Source organism: Trichechus manatus, unplaced genomic scaffold (genome assembly GCF_000243295.1).
Source record: "Trichechus manatus latirostris isolate Lorelei unplaced genomic scaffold, TriManLat1.0 scaffold00097, whole genome shotgun sequence".
Classification (NCBI taxonomy): domain Eukaryota; kingdom Metazoa; phylum Chordata; class Mammalia; order Sirenia; family Trichechidae; genus Trichechus; species Trichechus manatus.
The window spans coordinates 8,781,672-8,798,324 of record NW_004444033.1 but is presented as its reverse complement, the minus strand read 5'-3'; the positions used below and the strand labels follow the sequence as shown (position 1 = coordinate 8,798,324).

General features: G+C 45.0%; 1 protein-coding gene across 1 annotated transcript in view; it reads right to left on the bottom strand.

The window, feature by feature from the left end:
- LRGUK (leucine rich repeats and guanylate kinase domain containing) overlaps positions 1–16,653 on the bottom strand; it is a 135,585-nt gene that overhangs the window by 56,955 nt on the left and 61,977 nt on the right. The window contains exons 11-13 of the mRNA XM_023737149.1: positions 14,096–14,215; positions 7,535–7,631; positions 2,358–2,471 (exon numbers count right to left, since the gene is read on the bottom strand). Of these exons, the coding sequence (XP_023592917.1) occupies positions 2,358–2,471; positions 7,535–7,631; positions 14,096–14,215 (331 nt within the window). The remainder of the gene's footprint in view (positions 1–2,357; positions 2,472–7,534; positions 7,632–14,095; positions 14,216–16,653) is intronic.

The window sequence follows — 16,653 nt, the reverse complement described above, 5'->3', positions numbered from 1 at the left end:
TAGAAGTTCAGTGGGAAGAAATGCAGGCTCTTTATAAAAACAGTTTCTGAAAGAGTCAAAGGCAAGAGTGGTTTGGAGAAATGCTTCAGCTAGGAGGATCTGGAGGATCAACTGTGGTTTACAGACTCATTGTTGGAAATGAGTAGGAGTAAGCTCTCAAGGAAGGAGCCCTGGTGGCACAGGGGTTAAGTACTCGGCTGCTAACCAAAAGGTCGGTGGTTCGAACACATCAGCTGCTTCGTGGAAGAAAGACATGGCAGTCTGCTTCCGTAAAGATTTCAGCCTAGAAAAGCCAGTGAGGCAGTTCTACTCTGTCCTATAGTACAGGGTCACCATGAGTCGGAATCAACTCAATGGCAACAGGTTTGGTTTGGGGTCTTAAGCCGTCAAGGAGAAAAAAGTAACAGGGAGCCAACACTCAGAACTTGAATTTGAAAAAGACAGACACAAGGTGTTGGAGAGTTTCTGTACTCAAGAGCACACTGAGTTTTGTTTCTGCCCTGTCCACAGAAGCAATTGTTGGGGAAAGGCCCTTTTTTGCTAATTAGCATAGAAATAAAGACTATCTCTCTAAAGATACAAAACCAACCGATCGCAGAAGGATAAGAAAGAATTGAAGGATTCTGAGGCCAGGGAAGTCAAAGAGCAGAAGGAACCATGACTGGTTCCGGCAAAGCTTGGGAATACTTGGGGAGCGGTGGTGGGTCAGGGGTAGACTTCTCGCCTTCCACGAGAGAGACCAGGTCCCACTCCTGGCCAAAGCACCTCATGCACAGCCACCACCTGTCTGTCAGTGGAGGCTCGTGTGCTGTTATGATGCTGAAGAGGCTTCAGTGGAGCATCCAGACTAAGACAGACTAGGAAGAAAGGCTTGGCAATCTACTTCTGAAAATCAGCCAGTGAAAACCCTATGGATCACAATGCTCCGATCCACAGCTGATGATGGGGATGGCGCAGGACCGGGCAGTCTTCTGTTCCATTGTGTATGGGGTCGCCGTGAGCCGGGGGCCGACTCCACGACAGCTAACAGCAGCAGCAGCAATAGGAGACACATCCAATACAAGCAGCCAAAGAGAAACGACAGCTCCTGTTACCAGGAGGGACCAGGCCCTGGAGAAGGACAGCGTGCTTGGTAAAGTAGAGGGTCAGTGAAAAAAAGAGGAAGACGCTCAACGAGATGGACTGACACAGTGGCTGCAACAATGGGCTCAAACACAGCAACGATTGTGAGGATGGCGCAGGACTGGGCAGTGTTTCGTTCTGTCGTACACAGGGTTGCTAGGAGTCGGAACTGACTTGACGGCACCTAACAACAACAACAAGAAGGTCTGTGTGGTTACAAAGGAAAAAGTAAGAACAACTGAGTCCACAGTAAAGGAACACCCGACTTGACTCAGTTTTGATTTCTCTCAATGTGGTCAAATGGAATCATTTTTATAACCGTTTTTCTTATTACAAACGTGTTGTGATGCTCAGTGAGGGTAACGGGAAAAAAAATCTATTATCTTTGAAAATTTCAAATACTTAACAAAGCTTTATGTTTTTCAAACAAGTGAGCTGGCTATTCATGGTTTTACTCTGGCTCTTCATTTTGGAGAAACTTCAGAAGACAGCTGAGGGACAAGTGGCTGTTGGTCAGGAAGAAAAAACCTGAAATTTTGCAAGTCTAACTGCTACCGGTGAGCAACAGGGTCAAACAAGGGCGTCTCCCAGGCATGTCCTGTGAAGAAGGAGGGAACAACGTCCAACGCATGGGGTCGCCGTTGTCCCCAGGAGGCAGGGGTCCAGTCCCACACCTTGTAGGAAGCAGGCTTCATCTAAATGATCTTATATAAGCAGAGAAACCCATTGCAGTCAAGTCGATCCCGACTCATGGCGACCCCACGTGTTACACAGTAAGAACCGCTCCATAGGGTTTTTTTGGCTGTAATTTTCACAGATGCAGATCGCCAGGCCTTTCTTCCGTGGTGCCACTGGGTGGGTTCGCACCACCAACCTTTAGGTTAGTAGCTGAGAGCAAACTGCACCACCCAGGGGCCTTACATAAGCAGGGAACATGGTCTAAAAAGACCAAGATAGTTTACTGAAGGAAAAACAGAAACTAAATCTTGGGTGGCCGTTTCACTTGTAGTACAGGTGACATTCCTGGCATTGCCATCGAATCCTGTCATTAATTTTCAGGTGTCTTGCCTCCCCCGTACTAATTATAAGCTCAGTAGCTCACACTTTGGTATTCATTCCTCTTGGGGCTGGCTCAGTGTCCTGCCTGCACACTGTAGGCTCCCCCACCCCAATTTCTCTCCAAGTACAAACTCACACACACATAAAAACAAATCAATTGGAGGAAAAACACTTACTTCTATTTCCATATGAATACAGCTCGCTAAACCACCTCTGGCGATGCCTTCCACAGTGTCCCTATTTAGCCCGTAATTGTGATTACCATAATTAAACGTTAGAATGAATTTCCCCTGAAATGGGAAAAATACAGAGATTTTCATATAACAGCTGCCATCACGGCGTTAAGATAAGCAAAATCGTTAGATGCCTTGTTTTTATGATTCCCCAAAAGTGACAAACATTAGCAAGTATATGAGAATGGCAATGGGGTTATAAAACTTAATATCAAACTGTGATGGAGAAATTTACTCAGAGTTCTTAGCTGACAAAAAAAAAAAAAAGGTTTTGGAAATAATGTGCTGATAAAACATGAGAAGAGAGCAGAGGTGCTGAAGTGTATGGGTTTATGGTAGAACAGACCATTCTGCCCGTTATCCTCACCCCTCGCCTCCTCCTGCCAAGCCTGAGCCACACACCTTCATTACTGGGAGAGCAAAACGAATAGCTTGCCCTTTGCCTCAGCCATTTTGGCTCTGCCAGAATACCAGGTAGCCCAGAAAAGGCGTCCGTTCCCCAAAGCCTTGCATGCTTGCCAAGATAAGCGGTGAATAATGGGTCATTCCTGAAGGCTATGAATTACAGGGACACTCTAAAAGCTTTGCACCCTGAGATAAGCCCTGAAAAACAGACCCATCCCGTGTTTCTGTATAGAGATCACTTTTTATTAAAACCGCCCCACGTGCTATTCAATGGAATTGTTGTCAGCCCTCTGGTCATTTCAACTATAAATGCTGCCTCGGCTCTGTATTCTGGAAGTCCAGTTCTTCTGAAAACGGTGCAAAATACGCAAGTGCAAACATAGCTCTAGAAATTGTGGGCACGTTTAGGACAATAGGATGTTATTACAAAACCACTAGGTCCAGCCTAAACTGGGAGGCCGATGGCAATAGAAGGAGCAGAAATGCGGATGGCTTTGGCAAGTCTGGCTCCTCACCTAACGTGATTTTGAAATAAACAACAACGTGAAGGTTCCCGGGGCTGCACTGGGTCCCCTCTGGTGGCAGTGGCACTATGGAGAATGGCAGCAATTAAGGCCCCCTGGGCCTTGGAACTGGCCCCAGACGCTCTGGAGACCGTGAGGATGGGAGGGGGTATAACTTGGCAGGGCCGAGGTGTGGGGGACAGACAGGAGACAGGTGTCACGTGGGGTGGGGTGGGTCTGAGGGGGACATGTCTGTTGTGGGTGATGAGGGAAACCCGTACCCCCCATGATCCAGGAACTTTATGTTGTCGTGTATTCTAAAACCTAAAAACCTCAACAATCAATACCCTTCATATTTTACTCCCTTGATGTCATACTGTCTTTGTTCTTTGGAACGAACACTGTGGCTCCCTTTATATATATATATACACACATATATGATAGACGGTAGGTAGCTCGGTAGGTAGGTAGCTTTCTGAATCTTCTGTTTACTGTGACTCACCCTGTTTTCAAAATGTATACCTAAATCACTTTTAAAATATTTGAGTTTGTTTACTTGTGTGTAGAAACACCTCCCTCTGAGGATCCCAAAAATATTATCTGGAAGGGCATGGGAGCGGGAGGAATCTTGGGTTGTACTTATGTATACAGAAGAGAATCGTTTAAACTGATCTGTTCAGAGTTGAGGTGAGGTGGTACCCCAGCTTCTGGCTGGTGATGCTCCCCTCATTTCTTCTTGCATGTAGATTTCTTAATAAATAGCAACAATCTTATTTCAAAACACTCCAGGTCTGTGATCTTGTTTCCACAAGAAGGGGAGAGCACTTCGGGTGAGGGTCTGTGGGTCTGCGGACATGTGAGGGATGTTTGATGGAGGAGGTGTGTATGGATGGGCAGGTGTGCAGGTCTGTAGGTGCCTGTCAGAGTGGGTGGGTGGGGCTGTCCACAGTAGGTGAGGGGTGGGGTATGTGGGGTATCTATCCAGGGGGTCCTACAAGTAGGGGGTGCTGTCTGGGTGGGTGTTCTATGTACTGAAGGCTGAGTGTGTGGGTGTGACAGGTGAAGCTGACAATGTGTCATGAGTTCATAATCTCAAACTCTGTCTCTCTTTATGAAGCAGCCTCAAGCTCACTGCAAAGAAAAGGAGATCGGGGGCAAAATACGAGTTGAGGAAAATAACATTATATTGAAATATTATATGTTAGCAGGAATAGTAGACATGAGTACTTCTCAAAGTACTTCTTGTAGAGGAGTAAAACTATAATAAAACTAAATACAGTCCAGAAGTACAGTGATTTCTTTGGCTAGGACCTGAACCAGATTTACTCGATTACAGATTCACTAAGGTAGGGAACATCAGAGGATCAGATGACAGATGTACTGAGAACAGATGAACTGAACTGAGAAGAATATGCTGCAGACTCTAACCAGGGAAATTAACATGAATTTTGGCAACTAGTTCTCTTTCGACCTAAAGAGTCCTAAGAGATTGCTTCTTACTAATACCAAGATAACGCCTCAAAGTGCTGTCAAAGCTTTTAGAAATATGAAGTCCCAGAGTACTCTTAAGAAATTCAACTCCTGCCAAAATATAGCCCTGGGAGAGAAAATTATAAAGAATTTCCAAGATGTTCTTTTGACAAGGTTAGGGGGAGAACTGCCTAGGGATTCCAGAGCTTTCTCCCTCATCCTGAAAACACGCACCATGTGTAGATGTAGAGTTGGTCTTGTAGAAAGCGTGGAGCCGCTGCCTAACGTTCTCCTGTGATGTCCACTGAGGCACAGGCTGTGTGCATGATTGTGGGGGGAGGGGGCAGGAAAGGGGGGAAGGAGTGGGGGAGGAAGGAGAGGGTAGATGTAGCTATTCCAGCATCACTGGTTGGATGGGGATCTTTCAAAAAGTAGAAGCATAGATTAGTCCTTAATCTGGTGTATCAGTAGGTTTCAGAGGGAAAGAAGTGGCATAGAACTCATTTGGTGCTATTTCGAAAGGATGATAATAAACAGAAATAAGGCCCATGGTGAAGAGAAAACAAAAAGCTTACAGACTCATGGAGCCCTGGTGGTAAAGTGGTTAAGAGCCTGGCTGCTAACCAAAAGGTTGGCAGTTCGAATCCACCGGCTGCTCCTCGGAAACCCCGTGGGGCAGTTCTACTCTGTCCTATAGGGTCGCTATGAGTTGGAATTGATGATGGCATGGGATACTCTTTCAGCTTAACTGAAGTCACGTGTGTTATGTGTGTTGACATTAACATATACTTTCAACATATAAAATGTTCTACATTCTATTTTTGTGAGTAGCATGTGGGGTCTTAAAAGCCTGTGATTGCCCATCTAAGATACTCCATTGGTCTCGCCCCTTTGGGAGCGAGGGAGAATGAAGAAAACAAGATACAAGGGAAAAATTAATCCAAAGGACTAATGGACCACAACTACCACGGCCTCCACCAGACTGAGTCCAGTACGACTAGATGGTGCCTGGCTACCACCACTGACTGCTCTGACCGGGATCACAATAGAGAGTCCCAGACAGAGCTGGAGAAAAATGTAGAACAAAATTCTAACCCACAAAAAAAGACCAGACTTACTGGCCTGACAGAGACTGGAGAAACCCCAAGAGTATGGCCCCCAGATACCCTTTTAGCTCAGTAATGAAGTCACTCCCGAGGTTCACCCTTCAGCCAAAGATCAGGCAGCCCCATAAAACAAAACAAGACTAATGGGGCACACCAGCCCAGGGACAAGGACTAGAAGGCAGGAGGGGACAGGAAAGCTGGTAACAGGGAACCCAAGGGGTTGTGGAGAAGGAGGAGTGTTGACATGTCGTAGGGTTGTTAACCAATGTCATAAAACAGTATGTGTACTAACTGTTTTATGAGAAGCTACTTTGTTCTGTAAACCTTCATTTAAAGAACAATTTTTTTAAAAAGCAAACACATATACTTGCAAGAAATAAAACAGTGCAAGGGCTTGTAGGATTACTTGGCATGTGAAGGCCGAGAGGGAACAAATAAATAGTTTTTAAGAAAATGAACTCAGAGACAAGGCTGTTGTACATCATCACCAATGACTTGGTCATCAGGGTTTCCGTAAAAAAACTTAAATTCAGCAAGACTTCCCTGAGTTCCCATGAAATGGACCAATGCAGGGTAGTTACCATCATCTAGTAAAGACACTCTTTACTCTCTGTTGTATTGTGGTAGCCTGTGTGTTGCTGTGATGCTGGAAGCTATGCCATCAGTATTTCAAATGCCAGCAGGGTTGCCCAAGGTGGATAGGTTTCAGCAGAGCTTCCAGACTAAGACAGACTAGGAAGAAAGGCCTGACAATCTACTTCCGAAAGTCAGCCAATGGAAACCTTGGAAATAACAATCACGTTTGTAAAGTGGAGGGTAAGGGGAAAAGAGGGAAACCCTCAAGGAGACAGACTGACACAATAGTCTGAACTATGGGGTCAAACATACCAACATACCAATGATCATGAAGATGGCACAGGACCAGGCAATGTTTCATTCTGTCACATGTGGGGTCGCCATGAGGCCTAGCCGACTCAACAGCAACTAACAACAACAGTAAAGATACAGCCCTCAGAGAAATTAGGGATCATCTCCGATCTAATAGCAAGGGCTTCCATCTGCATTAGTGGACTGTCCGGCCGCCGAGACTCAGGACCTCTCAGATAGAACAGGACGTGTTTGACGGTGGAAGGGCACGGCCATATACGTGTCCGGGACAAGCATACAATGGGAAGCGCCATGCCTACACCTGTGCTTAGGGTCACTACATTCAGAAAACACCACAGATACCAAGCAGAAGGACTACGCTCTGGCCAGACAACCCAAACCCTACGACGGCTCAATTCCAGTTTTGTGCATGAAGTCAGGTCTGGAGGACTGTTTGTCCTGAGTGAAGCTGGATTAATAACAGCAGCAGCTGATCAACACAGACCACAAGAATTCTTTTAGTTCTGGTTCCTTAAAACGTCTACTTTATTTTATTGGAAGTTTACAATATTGTCTCCAAGATGAAAAACCTAGAAGCATGTGAACAATGACGCGTGAGGTGGCTTAGGAACACAACCCAGTAAGAACACACCTCTCATAACCAACACAGCATTTCACGTTTCTCTTTTGTATTTATCTCTATTTTCTGATGTTTCTGCCAAAGAACATGAATTTCTTATGCACTACAAACAAAAGCAGCCATTCTTACCATGTTTAGCATTTCATCATAAACTTCCTGAGAGATAAAATGATAATCCACTCGATCCCCTTCTCCAAAGTAAGGAGGTCTTGTCGTGTGACATGCCCTGAAAACATAAAATACACCACTGCATCTATTTCTATTAGATTGACATTTGAAATGGAAAAGATTTCAGTACAAAATATGTTTTTTATGTACATCCAGTTGCTATGCTCTACAGGGATAATATAAATCTTGGATTATCAACAACACATTTTTACTCATTATTATCTACTGCACTTCTGAACCACCTTTTCCGCCATAAGATACTATTTAAAAGTATAACAACAGTCATTGCTCATATATTTTCCATCCAAGTGCGTTCTTGTTCTCTCTGCTCTATGACATTCTCCACATGCTCTCTTCCTCACCAGCAACCCCCTCCTTCCTCCTCCTCCACCTGGCCAGCCCACCTATGTTTCAGCACTCAGTCTAAGTGTCCCCTCCAAAAAAGCTTTCCTGATCCCCTATGTCTGGATCATGTACTTTGTCTCACACTACTACAGCCTCAGTGCATGCCGCCAATGACATCCCGGTAATGGCAACCCCATCTTCTCCACTGCTTGACAGCAGAGCTGTCCCACTCTGTGTTGCTAATCAACCATGAGTCAACTCTGACTCATGGTGATCCCATGGCTGTTAGATAGGATGGAACTGTGCTCCACAGGGTTTTCCACGGCTGATTTTTTTGGAAGTAGATTGCCAGGTCTTTCTCTCAAGGTGCCTCTGGGTGGACTCCAACCTCAACCTTTCGGTCAGCAGCTGAGCACATTAACTGTTTGCGCCACTCAGGGATTCCTATGTACTGCTAGTGAGGGCTTATCAGTACCGCATATGTATGAACCTCCTACTAGACTCCAGGATTCAATGCTGAACAGGATTCTAATTCAACTGAAGAGGCCTTTTCTGACCACTATTAAAGTAGCATCCCACCCACTACCCCGCTATTCCTCTCTGTCATTGGAACCATCTTTTTTAAAATGTTTCTTCTTATGTCCTCCAGTAGAACATATAAATCACAAGGGAGGACTTTGTCTTGTTCATCTTGTCCACCACAGCATTCCTGGTGCCTGGCACACAGTAGGCATTCAATAAATATTTGTACAATGAATGAAACATCTGAAGTAGACAAACAGCTGCTATGACTCTGTTTTATAGATGGCTATAAAAAGCCACGTGCCCAAGGCCACCCAGCAGGCCAGCACTGGTCCCAGAACTAGAATTCGGGGGTCCCAACTAGCCTGGGATGCTTAACTTCACATATACTGTTCTACCTTCTCCCTGTTGTATCCTGGGAATGCAATTTAATTTTTAGATTATCCTGTAGTTTTAAAACAGGGGAAGAGGACAGCTGGACACTTGACATGTGATTTCACGTATTCCTCACAAAAACTCTGACATAAGTGTTATTATTATTTTACAGATGAGGAAACTGAGGCACAGCGGTTAAGTAATGCTAGTAAGTAACAATGTCGGTGTGACAGCAAAGTTAATTCTTTTTAATATCATACTCGTTAAGAGAGTAAATTTGCAACCTCACAAACCTCTCCATTGTGAAGTCAGAGACAAATAATTTTTTATGATTCATACCATTGTTCTTCCCTTATAATCAAGAATTCATTAGACTAGTACATTTTAAGGTCTTAACATTATATTTAAGGAGCCCTGGTGGCACTATGGTTAAGTGCCCTGCTGCAGACCAAAAGGTTGGTGGCTTGAAGCCACGCGAGGTTTTGCAGGAGAAAGAGCTGACCACCTGCTCCCATAAAGACTGTTGTTGTTTGCCATCAAGCCAGTTCCGACTCAGAGCGACCCCCTGTGACAGGGTAAAACCACCCCATGGGATGTTCTGGGCTGTAATCTTCATGACAGTAGCTCGCTACGTCTTTCTCCCTCGGAGCAGCTAGTGGTTTGAACCACCAACCTTTCAGTTAGCAGCTCTCGCTTAACCATTGTGCATCCAGGTTCCTTCCGTAAAGAAAGATTACAACCAAGAAAACCCCGTGGGGCAGTTCCACTCTGTCCAGCGGGGAAGCTATGAGTCAAAACTGCCTTGACAGCACCACCACCACCATCAACACAACATGTCGGTTGTATACTCAGGGAAGAGGAGGTTCCAATAGAAGACTGTCACAACACGGTGCCATTTCCTGTGTGGTTGGAGGGCACTCGCATTTCTTCAGGTGCCTGAGCAGAGACCTGGGACCCTCTGTCTCCTGGTGTCCCTGACAGTCAGCAGCATCACCTTTTCACACTGCGCTGAATTTACATTTCCCAACAAAGGATTGAGCAGCAGTATTTTTTCAGAACTGCTGAAGGAAAGACAAAGCAAAGAAGCAGTCAGAAGCTGGCAGGCAGGTAAATACAGAGGTGGCTGCACGGGTGTGGGGATGTTGATGACAGAGCCTGCTTCACACCGGGAAGCCTTCTAAGAAGAAGGACCCAAGGTGACCCGCGGTGTTGTGGATCTGTTGTCCCATTTTCACGTATGGAGCCGGTCACTGTGTAGTATGCTGCCCAAATGGGAACATCTTAAAAAGGAAACACTTCATAGTGAAAGTAACACTTCACTAAATGTGCTTAGAAGAAGATGATGCCAAATTTCAGAAAAAGAAAGGGGCTTGGGCCATCGTTTTCAATATCCGTCTCTCCCGTCTCTCCTAAATGTAGTATCGATTGTAATTTACATTTCCGGGAGTTTATGATTGACTACCTAGTTAATGAATGCTAAGTTGGTCAAGTCATGGTTTTCAGTGGGAGCCATACTCCCTGTTGCTTCACTTAACAGACAAAAGATCTGAGTTAGAGATGAGACTTAAGCTGTAACAACTGGTCCTCAAAGTCTACAGGGGAACTAGACCTTCTAAAGGCCTCAGTGGCCCAATGCAAGGCTCCAATGCTCTGGCCACTGGCTGTCAAGGATACCAGCAAACCCAGTCCATGGAGGGGGGATGAGGAGGAAAAGGAATCCGCAAAGCCAGGCCAAGTAATGGAATATTCAAAAAATCCAGGCAAATGGAACAGGAAGAAAAGACGTCTAGGAAGAACTAGCAGATGGATGAGGAAGTAGAATTTCTCAGTGTGATTCAGAAGCATGCAGCTTTAGAATCTCAATTCTGGACCAGATTGCATCCGGAAATAATGAACTTCTTGTCACTGCAAATATTTAAGCAGAGGCTTGGCTGCGAGCGCATTGAGTTCAAGCATATTCCAGCATGCCATACCGTTAGTGAATGAACTACACTGGGGACCCACAAACACCCTAGGAATTCCTAGGGCACTTGGTAGGTAAGTTAAATTGGTCCTAAGGTCCAATGCAAATATATGTCAATAAATTGCTGGGCACAATTTAAGGGGTCATGAAAACAGGAGATTCCAGCACATTCTATGGCTGAATGTCAAACTCCAGGAAGCCACTATTTGTTCCCTTTCCGGTAACCACAGAACAAGTTCCTAGTTCATGCCATCGTCACCCATTGCCCTGTTCCAGCTGGCTTCCTTGTCTCCAGCCTTCACTTCCCCAAGCCCTTTCCCAAACGGCAGCCAGGATGGGAGCTTTCTAAAAGGTACTTCTGAGCATGCCGCTCCCCTGCTGGGAAACCCTTTAAGATCAGACCCCTGTCTATCTTCCCGGCCTCACCTCTGCTACCTCCCTTCATACTTTAAGCTGAGCCGTCCTGCGACGTGTACCTTCAGTCAATCGGATGCACCTGTTGCTCTCTACCTGGAATGCACCACCTTCAGCTCCACGCCTCTGCTGCTCTTGACTTCCTCCATCACATAGATCTTTACTTCCCCGATCACAACACTCACCAAACTATCTCATTAGGTTGCATTTACCTGCCTAACCGTGTTAGACGGTGAGCTGCCGGGAGGACAAGAGCCATATCTGTCTGTCTCACAGTCTCCTCACCTGGCACACGGAAGGCACTCAGTCAGTACTGACTGAATGAAGAGATGAACCATCCTACTAGCTGGTTACCTCTGCAGAAACTGACACATTAGATGAGTCTGCATTTGGTATCTGTAGCTCATACCATCCCATCTAGCTAAACAGCTGTGGTCTTTTACATGACTATATTATACTACTAAAAATTAAATATAGTAATAATAATAATAAATAAAACTTTCAAAACACACACACACATTTCATAGTCAACATCACGAGAAGGCTATGAAAATAGATATTGCTGGGTGGTGCAAATGGCTAACACATTTGGCTGCTAACTGAAAGGTCGGAGGTTCCAGTCCACCCAGAAGCACCTTGGAAGAAAAGTCTGGAGATCTATTTATGAAAAATCAGCCACTGAAAACCCTATGGAGCACAGTTGTACTCTGACACTTATGGGTTTGCCATGAATCGAAATCAACTCCACACAAACTGGTGGGGTATGGTGGATCCAGGTGAGAATGTGGGGGCAAACTGGATCAGAATCATGACGATGAATCAACAAACACCTCCAAGAACTCATACTACCAAACGTGCCTCAACAGCAACATATAACATAAGAGGACTGGGCTACCAACCATTCCCAACACAGCTGGCACACAGTGATGTGAAAGAAATTCTAACTAGAAGGCCTTGGTACCTAAAGTCACTTTGGTTTGCAGAACGGTTCCAGATTTATTCATCAGCACAACAGGATATTTCCGGAATGCTCTGATCCTTTTGTCCTAGTTTGATCTTCAACTCATTGTGTTAAATTTATCTTCTGAAACATGCTTGGTAGCCCCATATGAGCATAATGGCACTTTCTTCTTTTTTATTCTAATATTGTTTTAACTTATTTATATTACTTCAGGGTGTTTAAAATATTTTAATCAATGAATAATTATACAGCATTTGCATCCTAGAGTCATCCACATGAGGAATATAATTTTAGAGCTCTAAATAAATGAACCTGTTTCAAATAGTGTTTATATTATTTAAACATGTACAGCTTAAGGGAAGAGACTTTTTTGTAACTGCATAAGAAAATAATTTGCATTTTGTTTTCTTGCTATGCTATATATCTTTGCAGTCATATCTTCAGCTCACCAATACATGCTACTAATCTCAAAGCAATTTCTCTGCTTTACATAAAGAATAAAAGAGGAAGCCAGTGTAAAAGACCACAGTGACAATTCTAGATCTGATTCTCAGGACCTGTGAAGAGTCTACAAAGGCAGATGGAGGTTATTTTGGATGGTTCTGGTTTTTCTGATACTGTCCCCTATTTTAACTGGGTTATTAGGGAATCAGGTGCCTGGGGAGTGCCAACGGTCTGCACTCAGCTGCTAGCCTAAAGGTTGGTGGTTTGAAGTTACCCAGCGGCACTGCAAAAGCAAGCCCTGGTGATCTGCTTCAGTAAAGGTGGTTGTGGTTATTGTTAGGAGCCGTTGAGTTGATTCCAACTCACAGTGACACCATGTGACAGAGTGGAACTGCCCCATAGGGTTTTCTTGGCTGTAATCTTTATGGAAGTAGATCGTGAGAGGTCTTTCTCCCTTGGAGTCGCTGGGTGGGTTTGAACCACCGACCTTTCAGTTAGCAGCCAAGTGCTTAACCATTGTACCACCACGGCTCCTTCAGTAAAGATTACAGCCAAGAAAACCCTATGGAGCAGTTCCACTCTGTCACACATGGGGTTGTCATGAGTCAGAATCGACTCTATGGCAGGCTTCGGCTTTTATTAGGGAACCACAGCAAAATATTTGCTCCAGAAAACCCAAAACGCATTGGGTGCTCACCTGGGGGAGAGAAAGAGAAACATCTTGCTGCCCCTCCGTTTTCCTTCCTCCTGAAATACACCACTAAAAGAGAAGATCTGCCTGCAGATAAGGAAGCCGATGTGCTGTCAGCGAGAGTTCCAGGCAGGAACTGGGTGGGGCTGTCACCGGGGCACAGACCTGCCTGTCACATGTCACAACACTGTGATGCACCCGTCACACTGCGTGGCAACACCATTATGCTGAATTAAAACGCTGAGCATTTTCAAACCCTGGAGAGCGACTGGGGGGCGCTTAGTGAAGTTAAACATTTGGAGGATTAAAGTCAAAGGACGCAACGTAATAAATGGCAAAGGAGCAGATAAACCCGCTGTGGAAAAGGTGTGGGATGGCACGGAGGAGCCACGGGGGGCGAGGGGTCTCTGCTGGGTGCTTATAGTCTGGTTCACAAAAGACAACATAACTTGTCTCTTCTTGCTCTTTTTTAAGTTCTTCTATTATTGGGAGGGCACGTTAGCAGTCATCGTTACTACCTCCATTCGAATGGCACAAGAATCAAGATGCCAGATCCCTCCAAAACCATGTAAGCCCATTGATTCGATGTTCTCCATGACTTACCTTCAAGGACTAAAACTCTCCTGGCGCTCTGTCCTTACCAAGAGTTAGTGTTCATTGGAACATTCAATTTACTTACCACCTGTCGCTCTGCTGTAAAATGTAACTTAACTGTTGTTTTGTACATTTTTGAACTTGCTTAAACTTAATACCCCACATCAGCAGTATCTGAGACTATACAGGGTTATAAGCCAATAAACAACTTACCCGTATCTGAAGTAAGTACTAAACTGTCTGCAGAGGCGATGGGCAAGTTCTCGTTTCCCACAAGCTTGAGGACCGGCCAGTATCAGCATGGGATAGGGAGCATCCAGGCTCGGCAGGGTGCTACAACACAGGGCCAGAGGCAAGCAGTGCGTTACAGCAGTCAGACACACAGGGCGCAGAGTTCCTACGGCACGTCATAATTCACTCAGTTAAAGCATCACGTGTAATACGGAGACGCTGTACAGAAGGACAGTCCTGCCTTCTAAAAACAACTTGATTGTAATGTCAAAAATAAAATTCTTAGCATCCCACTGCCGTCGAGTCAATTCCGACTCATAGTGACCCTACAGAACAGAGTATAACTGCCCCAGAGGATTTCCAAGGCTGTGACCTTTATGGGAGCAGACTGCCACATCTTTCTCTCGAGGAGCAGATGGTGGGTTCGAACTGCAGACCTTCCAGTTAGTGGCCGAGCGTTTAACCACTGTGCCACCAGGACTCCTCATTCATAGCACAGATAAGGTAGAATTCAAGTATAGACAAATTTACTTCAACAAGATTTTAAAAAAGGAAAAATATGGTACGATATATGTTCTTGATAGCTAAAGTATTCCCCCAAAAACTTGAAAAATGAAAGAAATTAAGACTGCCTTTATCATCCACACTTATTGGATTAAAACACAGATATGCAAACTTAACAGCAATATCTAAAATTTAGCTGATCAATCACTATGTGCCAGGCATTGTTCTAGGAGTCTTATATTATCTCATTTAATTACCACAAGAAGCTTCCGAAGATGTTTCTATTATTATCCCCATTTAGCACATGACGAAATTGAAGTGCATAATGATAATTAACTTACTGAAAAGCATAGCTAGTAGCAAGAGCTGATTTATGCACCAGGCATGGCATTCAGGCCTGAAAGACTGGACTCAAGAATGAACAGATTAGTGAAAGTTCCTGCAACAGGCTGGACTGACTGAAGAGTCTGGACCCCACTCATGATAAAAATGATAGCAATATAGAATAAAATGTAATGTTTTCTAAAAACACATGCTGAGAGTAGATTCTGGGATGATGGGGGCAGTGGCAGAATAGTTTTCAAACTCTCTGAATACCCACATAAAAACAAAGGGAAGGGAAGCACCACACCACCCCTCCACAGCAAAGCTCAGAAAAACTAAGTCAAATGGAGTCACACATCAATCCCGAAACCCTAAGCATCAAATGAAGAGATAAAGAACTCAGCCAAGCACTGAATGGAATAAGAAACTGACCGAGAATAGAGCACGAGGAGAGATACATACAGAGGTCCTCTATAAGCTACCACAGTATGGATCCGCCATCTTGGACTCCTATCGGAGATCAGTGAACAGGGGGTATGAGAAAGCAGCTTCACGGAGCTTCCAGCAGGAGACAGAACTGGTAACCAGTGATATATGCTTTCCCACCCCCCACCCTTCTTCACCCCCACTTAGCCTCCTCTGCTTCCTGCAGCCACAGTCTCTTGGCCAGGAAGCAACAGCGTCACCCTGGTGTTGCCTGGATTCCACCTACCCGCACTGGCCGGCTCCCTGAGTGCCTTTTGTTGGCTGCTGGTGTTGCTTTTTTCCACTTCTTTAGATTTCTTCCTTACCTCTCACCCCATCGCCCTCCTTTCTCAAACACCTGGCTCCGTGCGCCATCTTTGCTTCTTCCTGAAAGGCTGTGAAACACCGATTGAATGTGAAACTGCTTCCCAGCCCGGGCCGCCATGATGGTAGGACCCCCGGGGCTTTTTTGTTTGTTTGTTTGCTCTGATTTGTTCTGTTTTGATTTGTTTGTTTGTTTTCTTTTTTTCCCCTCAGCTTGGGAGCCCCTTCTAGCTGGGCAGTACCGTGTGGCTTGGAAGCTACTCCCTTACTCTGCGTAGACGCATGGGGACATCCCTGGGGGCATTTCTTTTTTCTTGTTTCTTTGTTTTGGTTTCTTCTCTCTCTTATTTCTTTTTTGTCTTTCTTCTTTTCCAGTTTCTCAATTTAATCGTTTTTTCTTTTACCCTTTTTTTTCATTTTTGTTTTTCCTCATTTCTCAGTCTCTCATCTCTCCACTCCAATAGCAAGCTCCCTTAGCATTCTTTTTCATTTGCGTGTATGTTTTTGGCTCCTGTTCCTCTCTCCTCTCTCTCCTCTTTCGCATACCCATCTTAACCCCACACATCACAATCTACCCCCTCCTTCCTGCCTACCTGCACCACGCACTGAACACCACACTGCCAAGGAGCACAGCATACTGGAACCTGCCCTGCACTGATTCCTGGTCCACACTGTCAGCCCTGGTACGTGCCACAAATGACCCATCCCAGAAACTCCCCTTCAGCTGGACCTGCCCTGCTGTACCATACCTGAGTGACTGACCCTTCTCATTGGAGAAGGAGGTGAAAAGTATCGTGCCCAAAGATGAGCAAACAACAAAGAACGCACAGCCCGCCTGCTCAGACATAACCATAAACAAAAAATCAGGATGAAACAAACAAATCTACAATCAATAAATGAGGAAAATAACGACAGAATGCCCC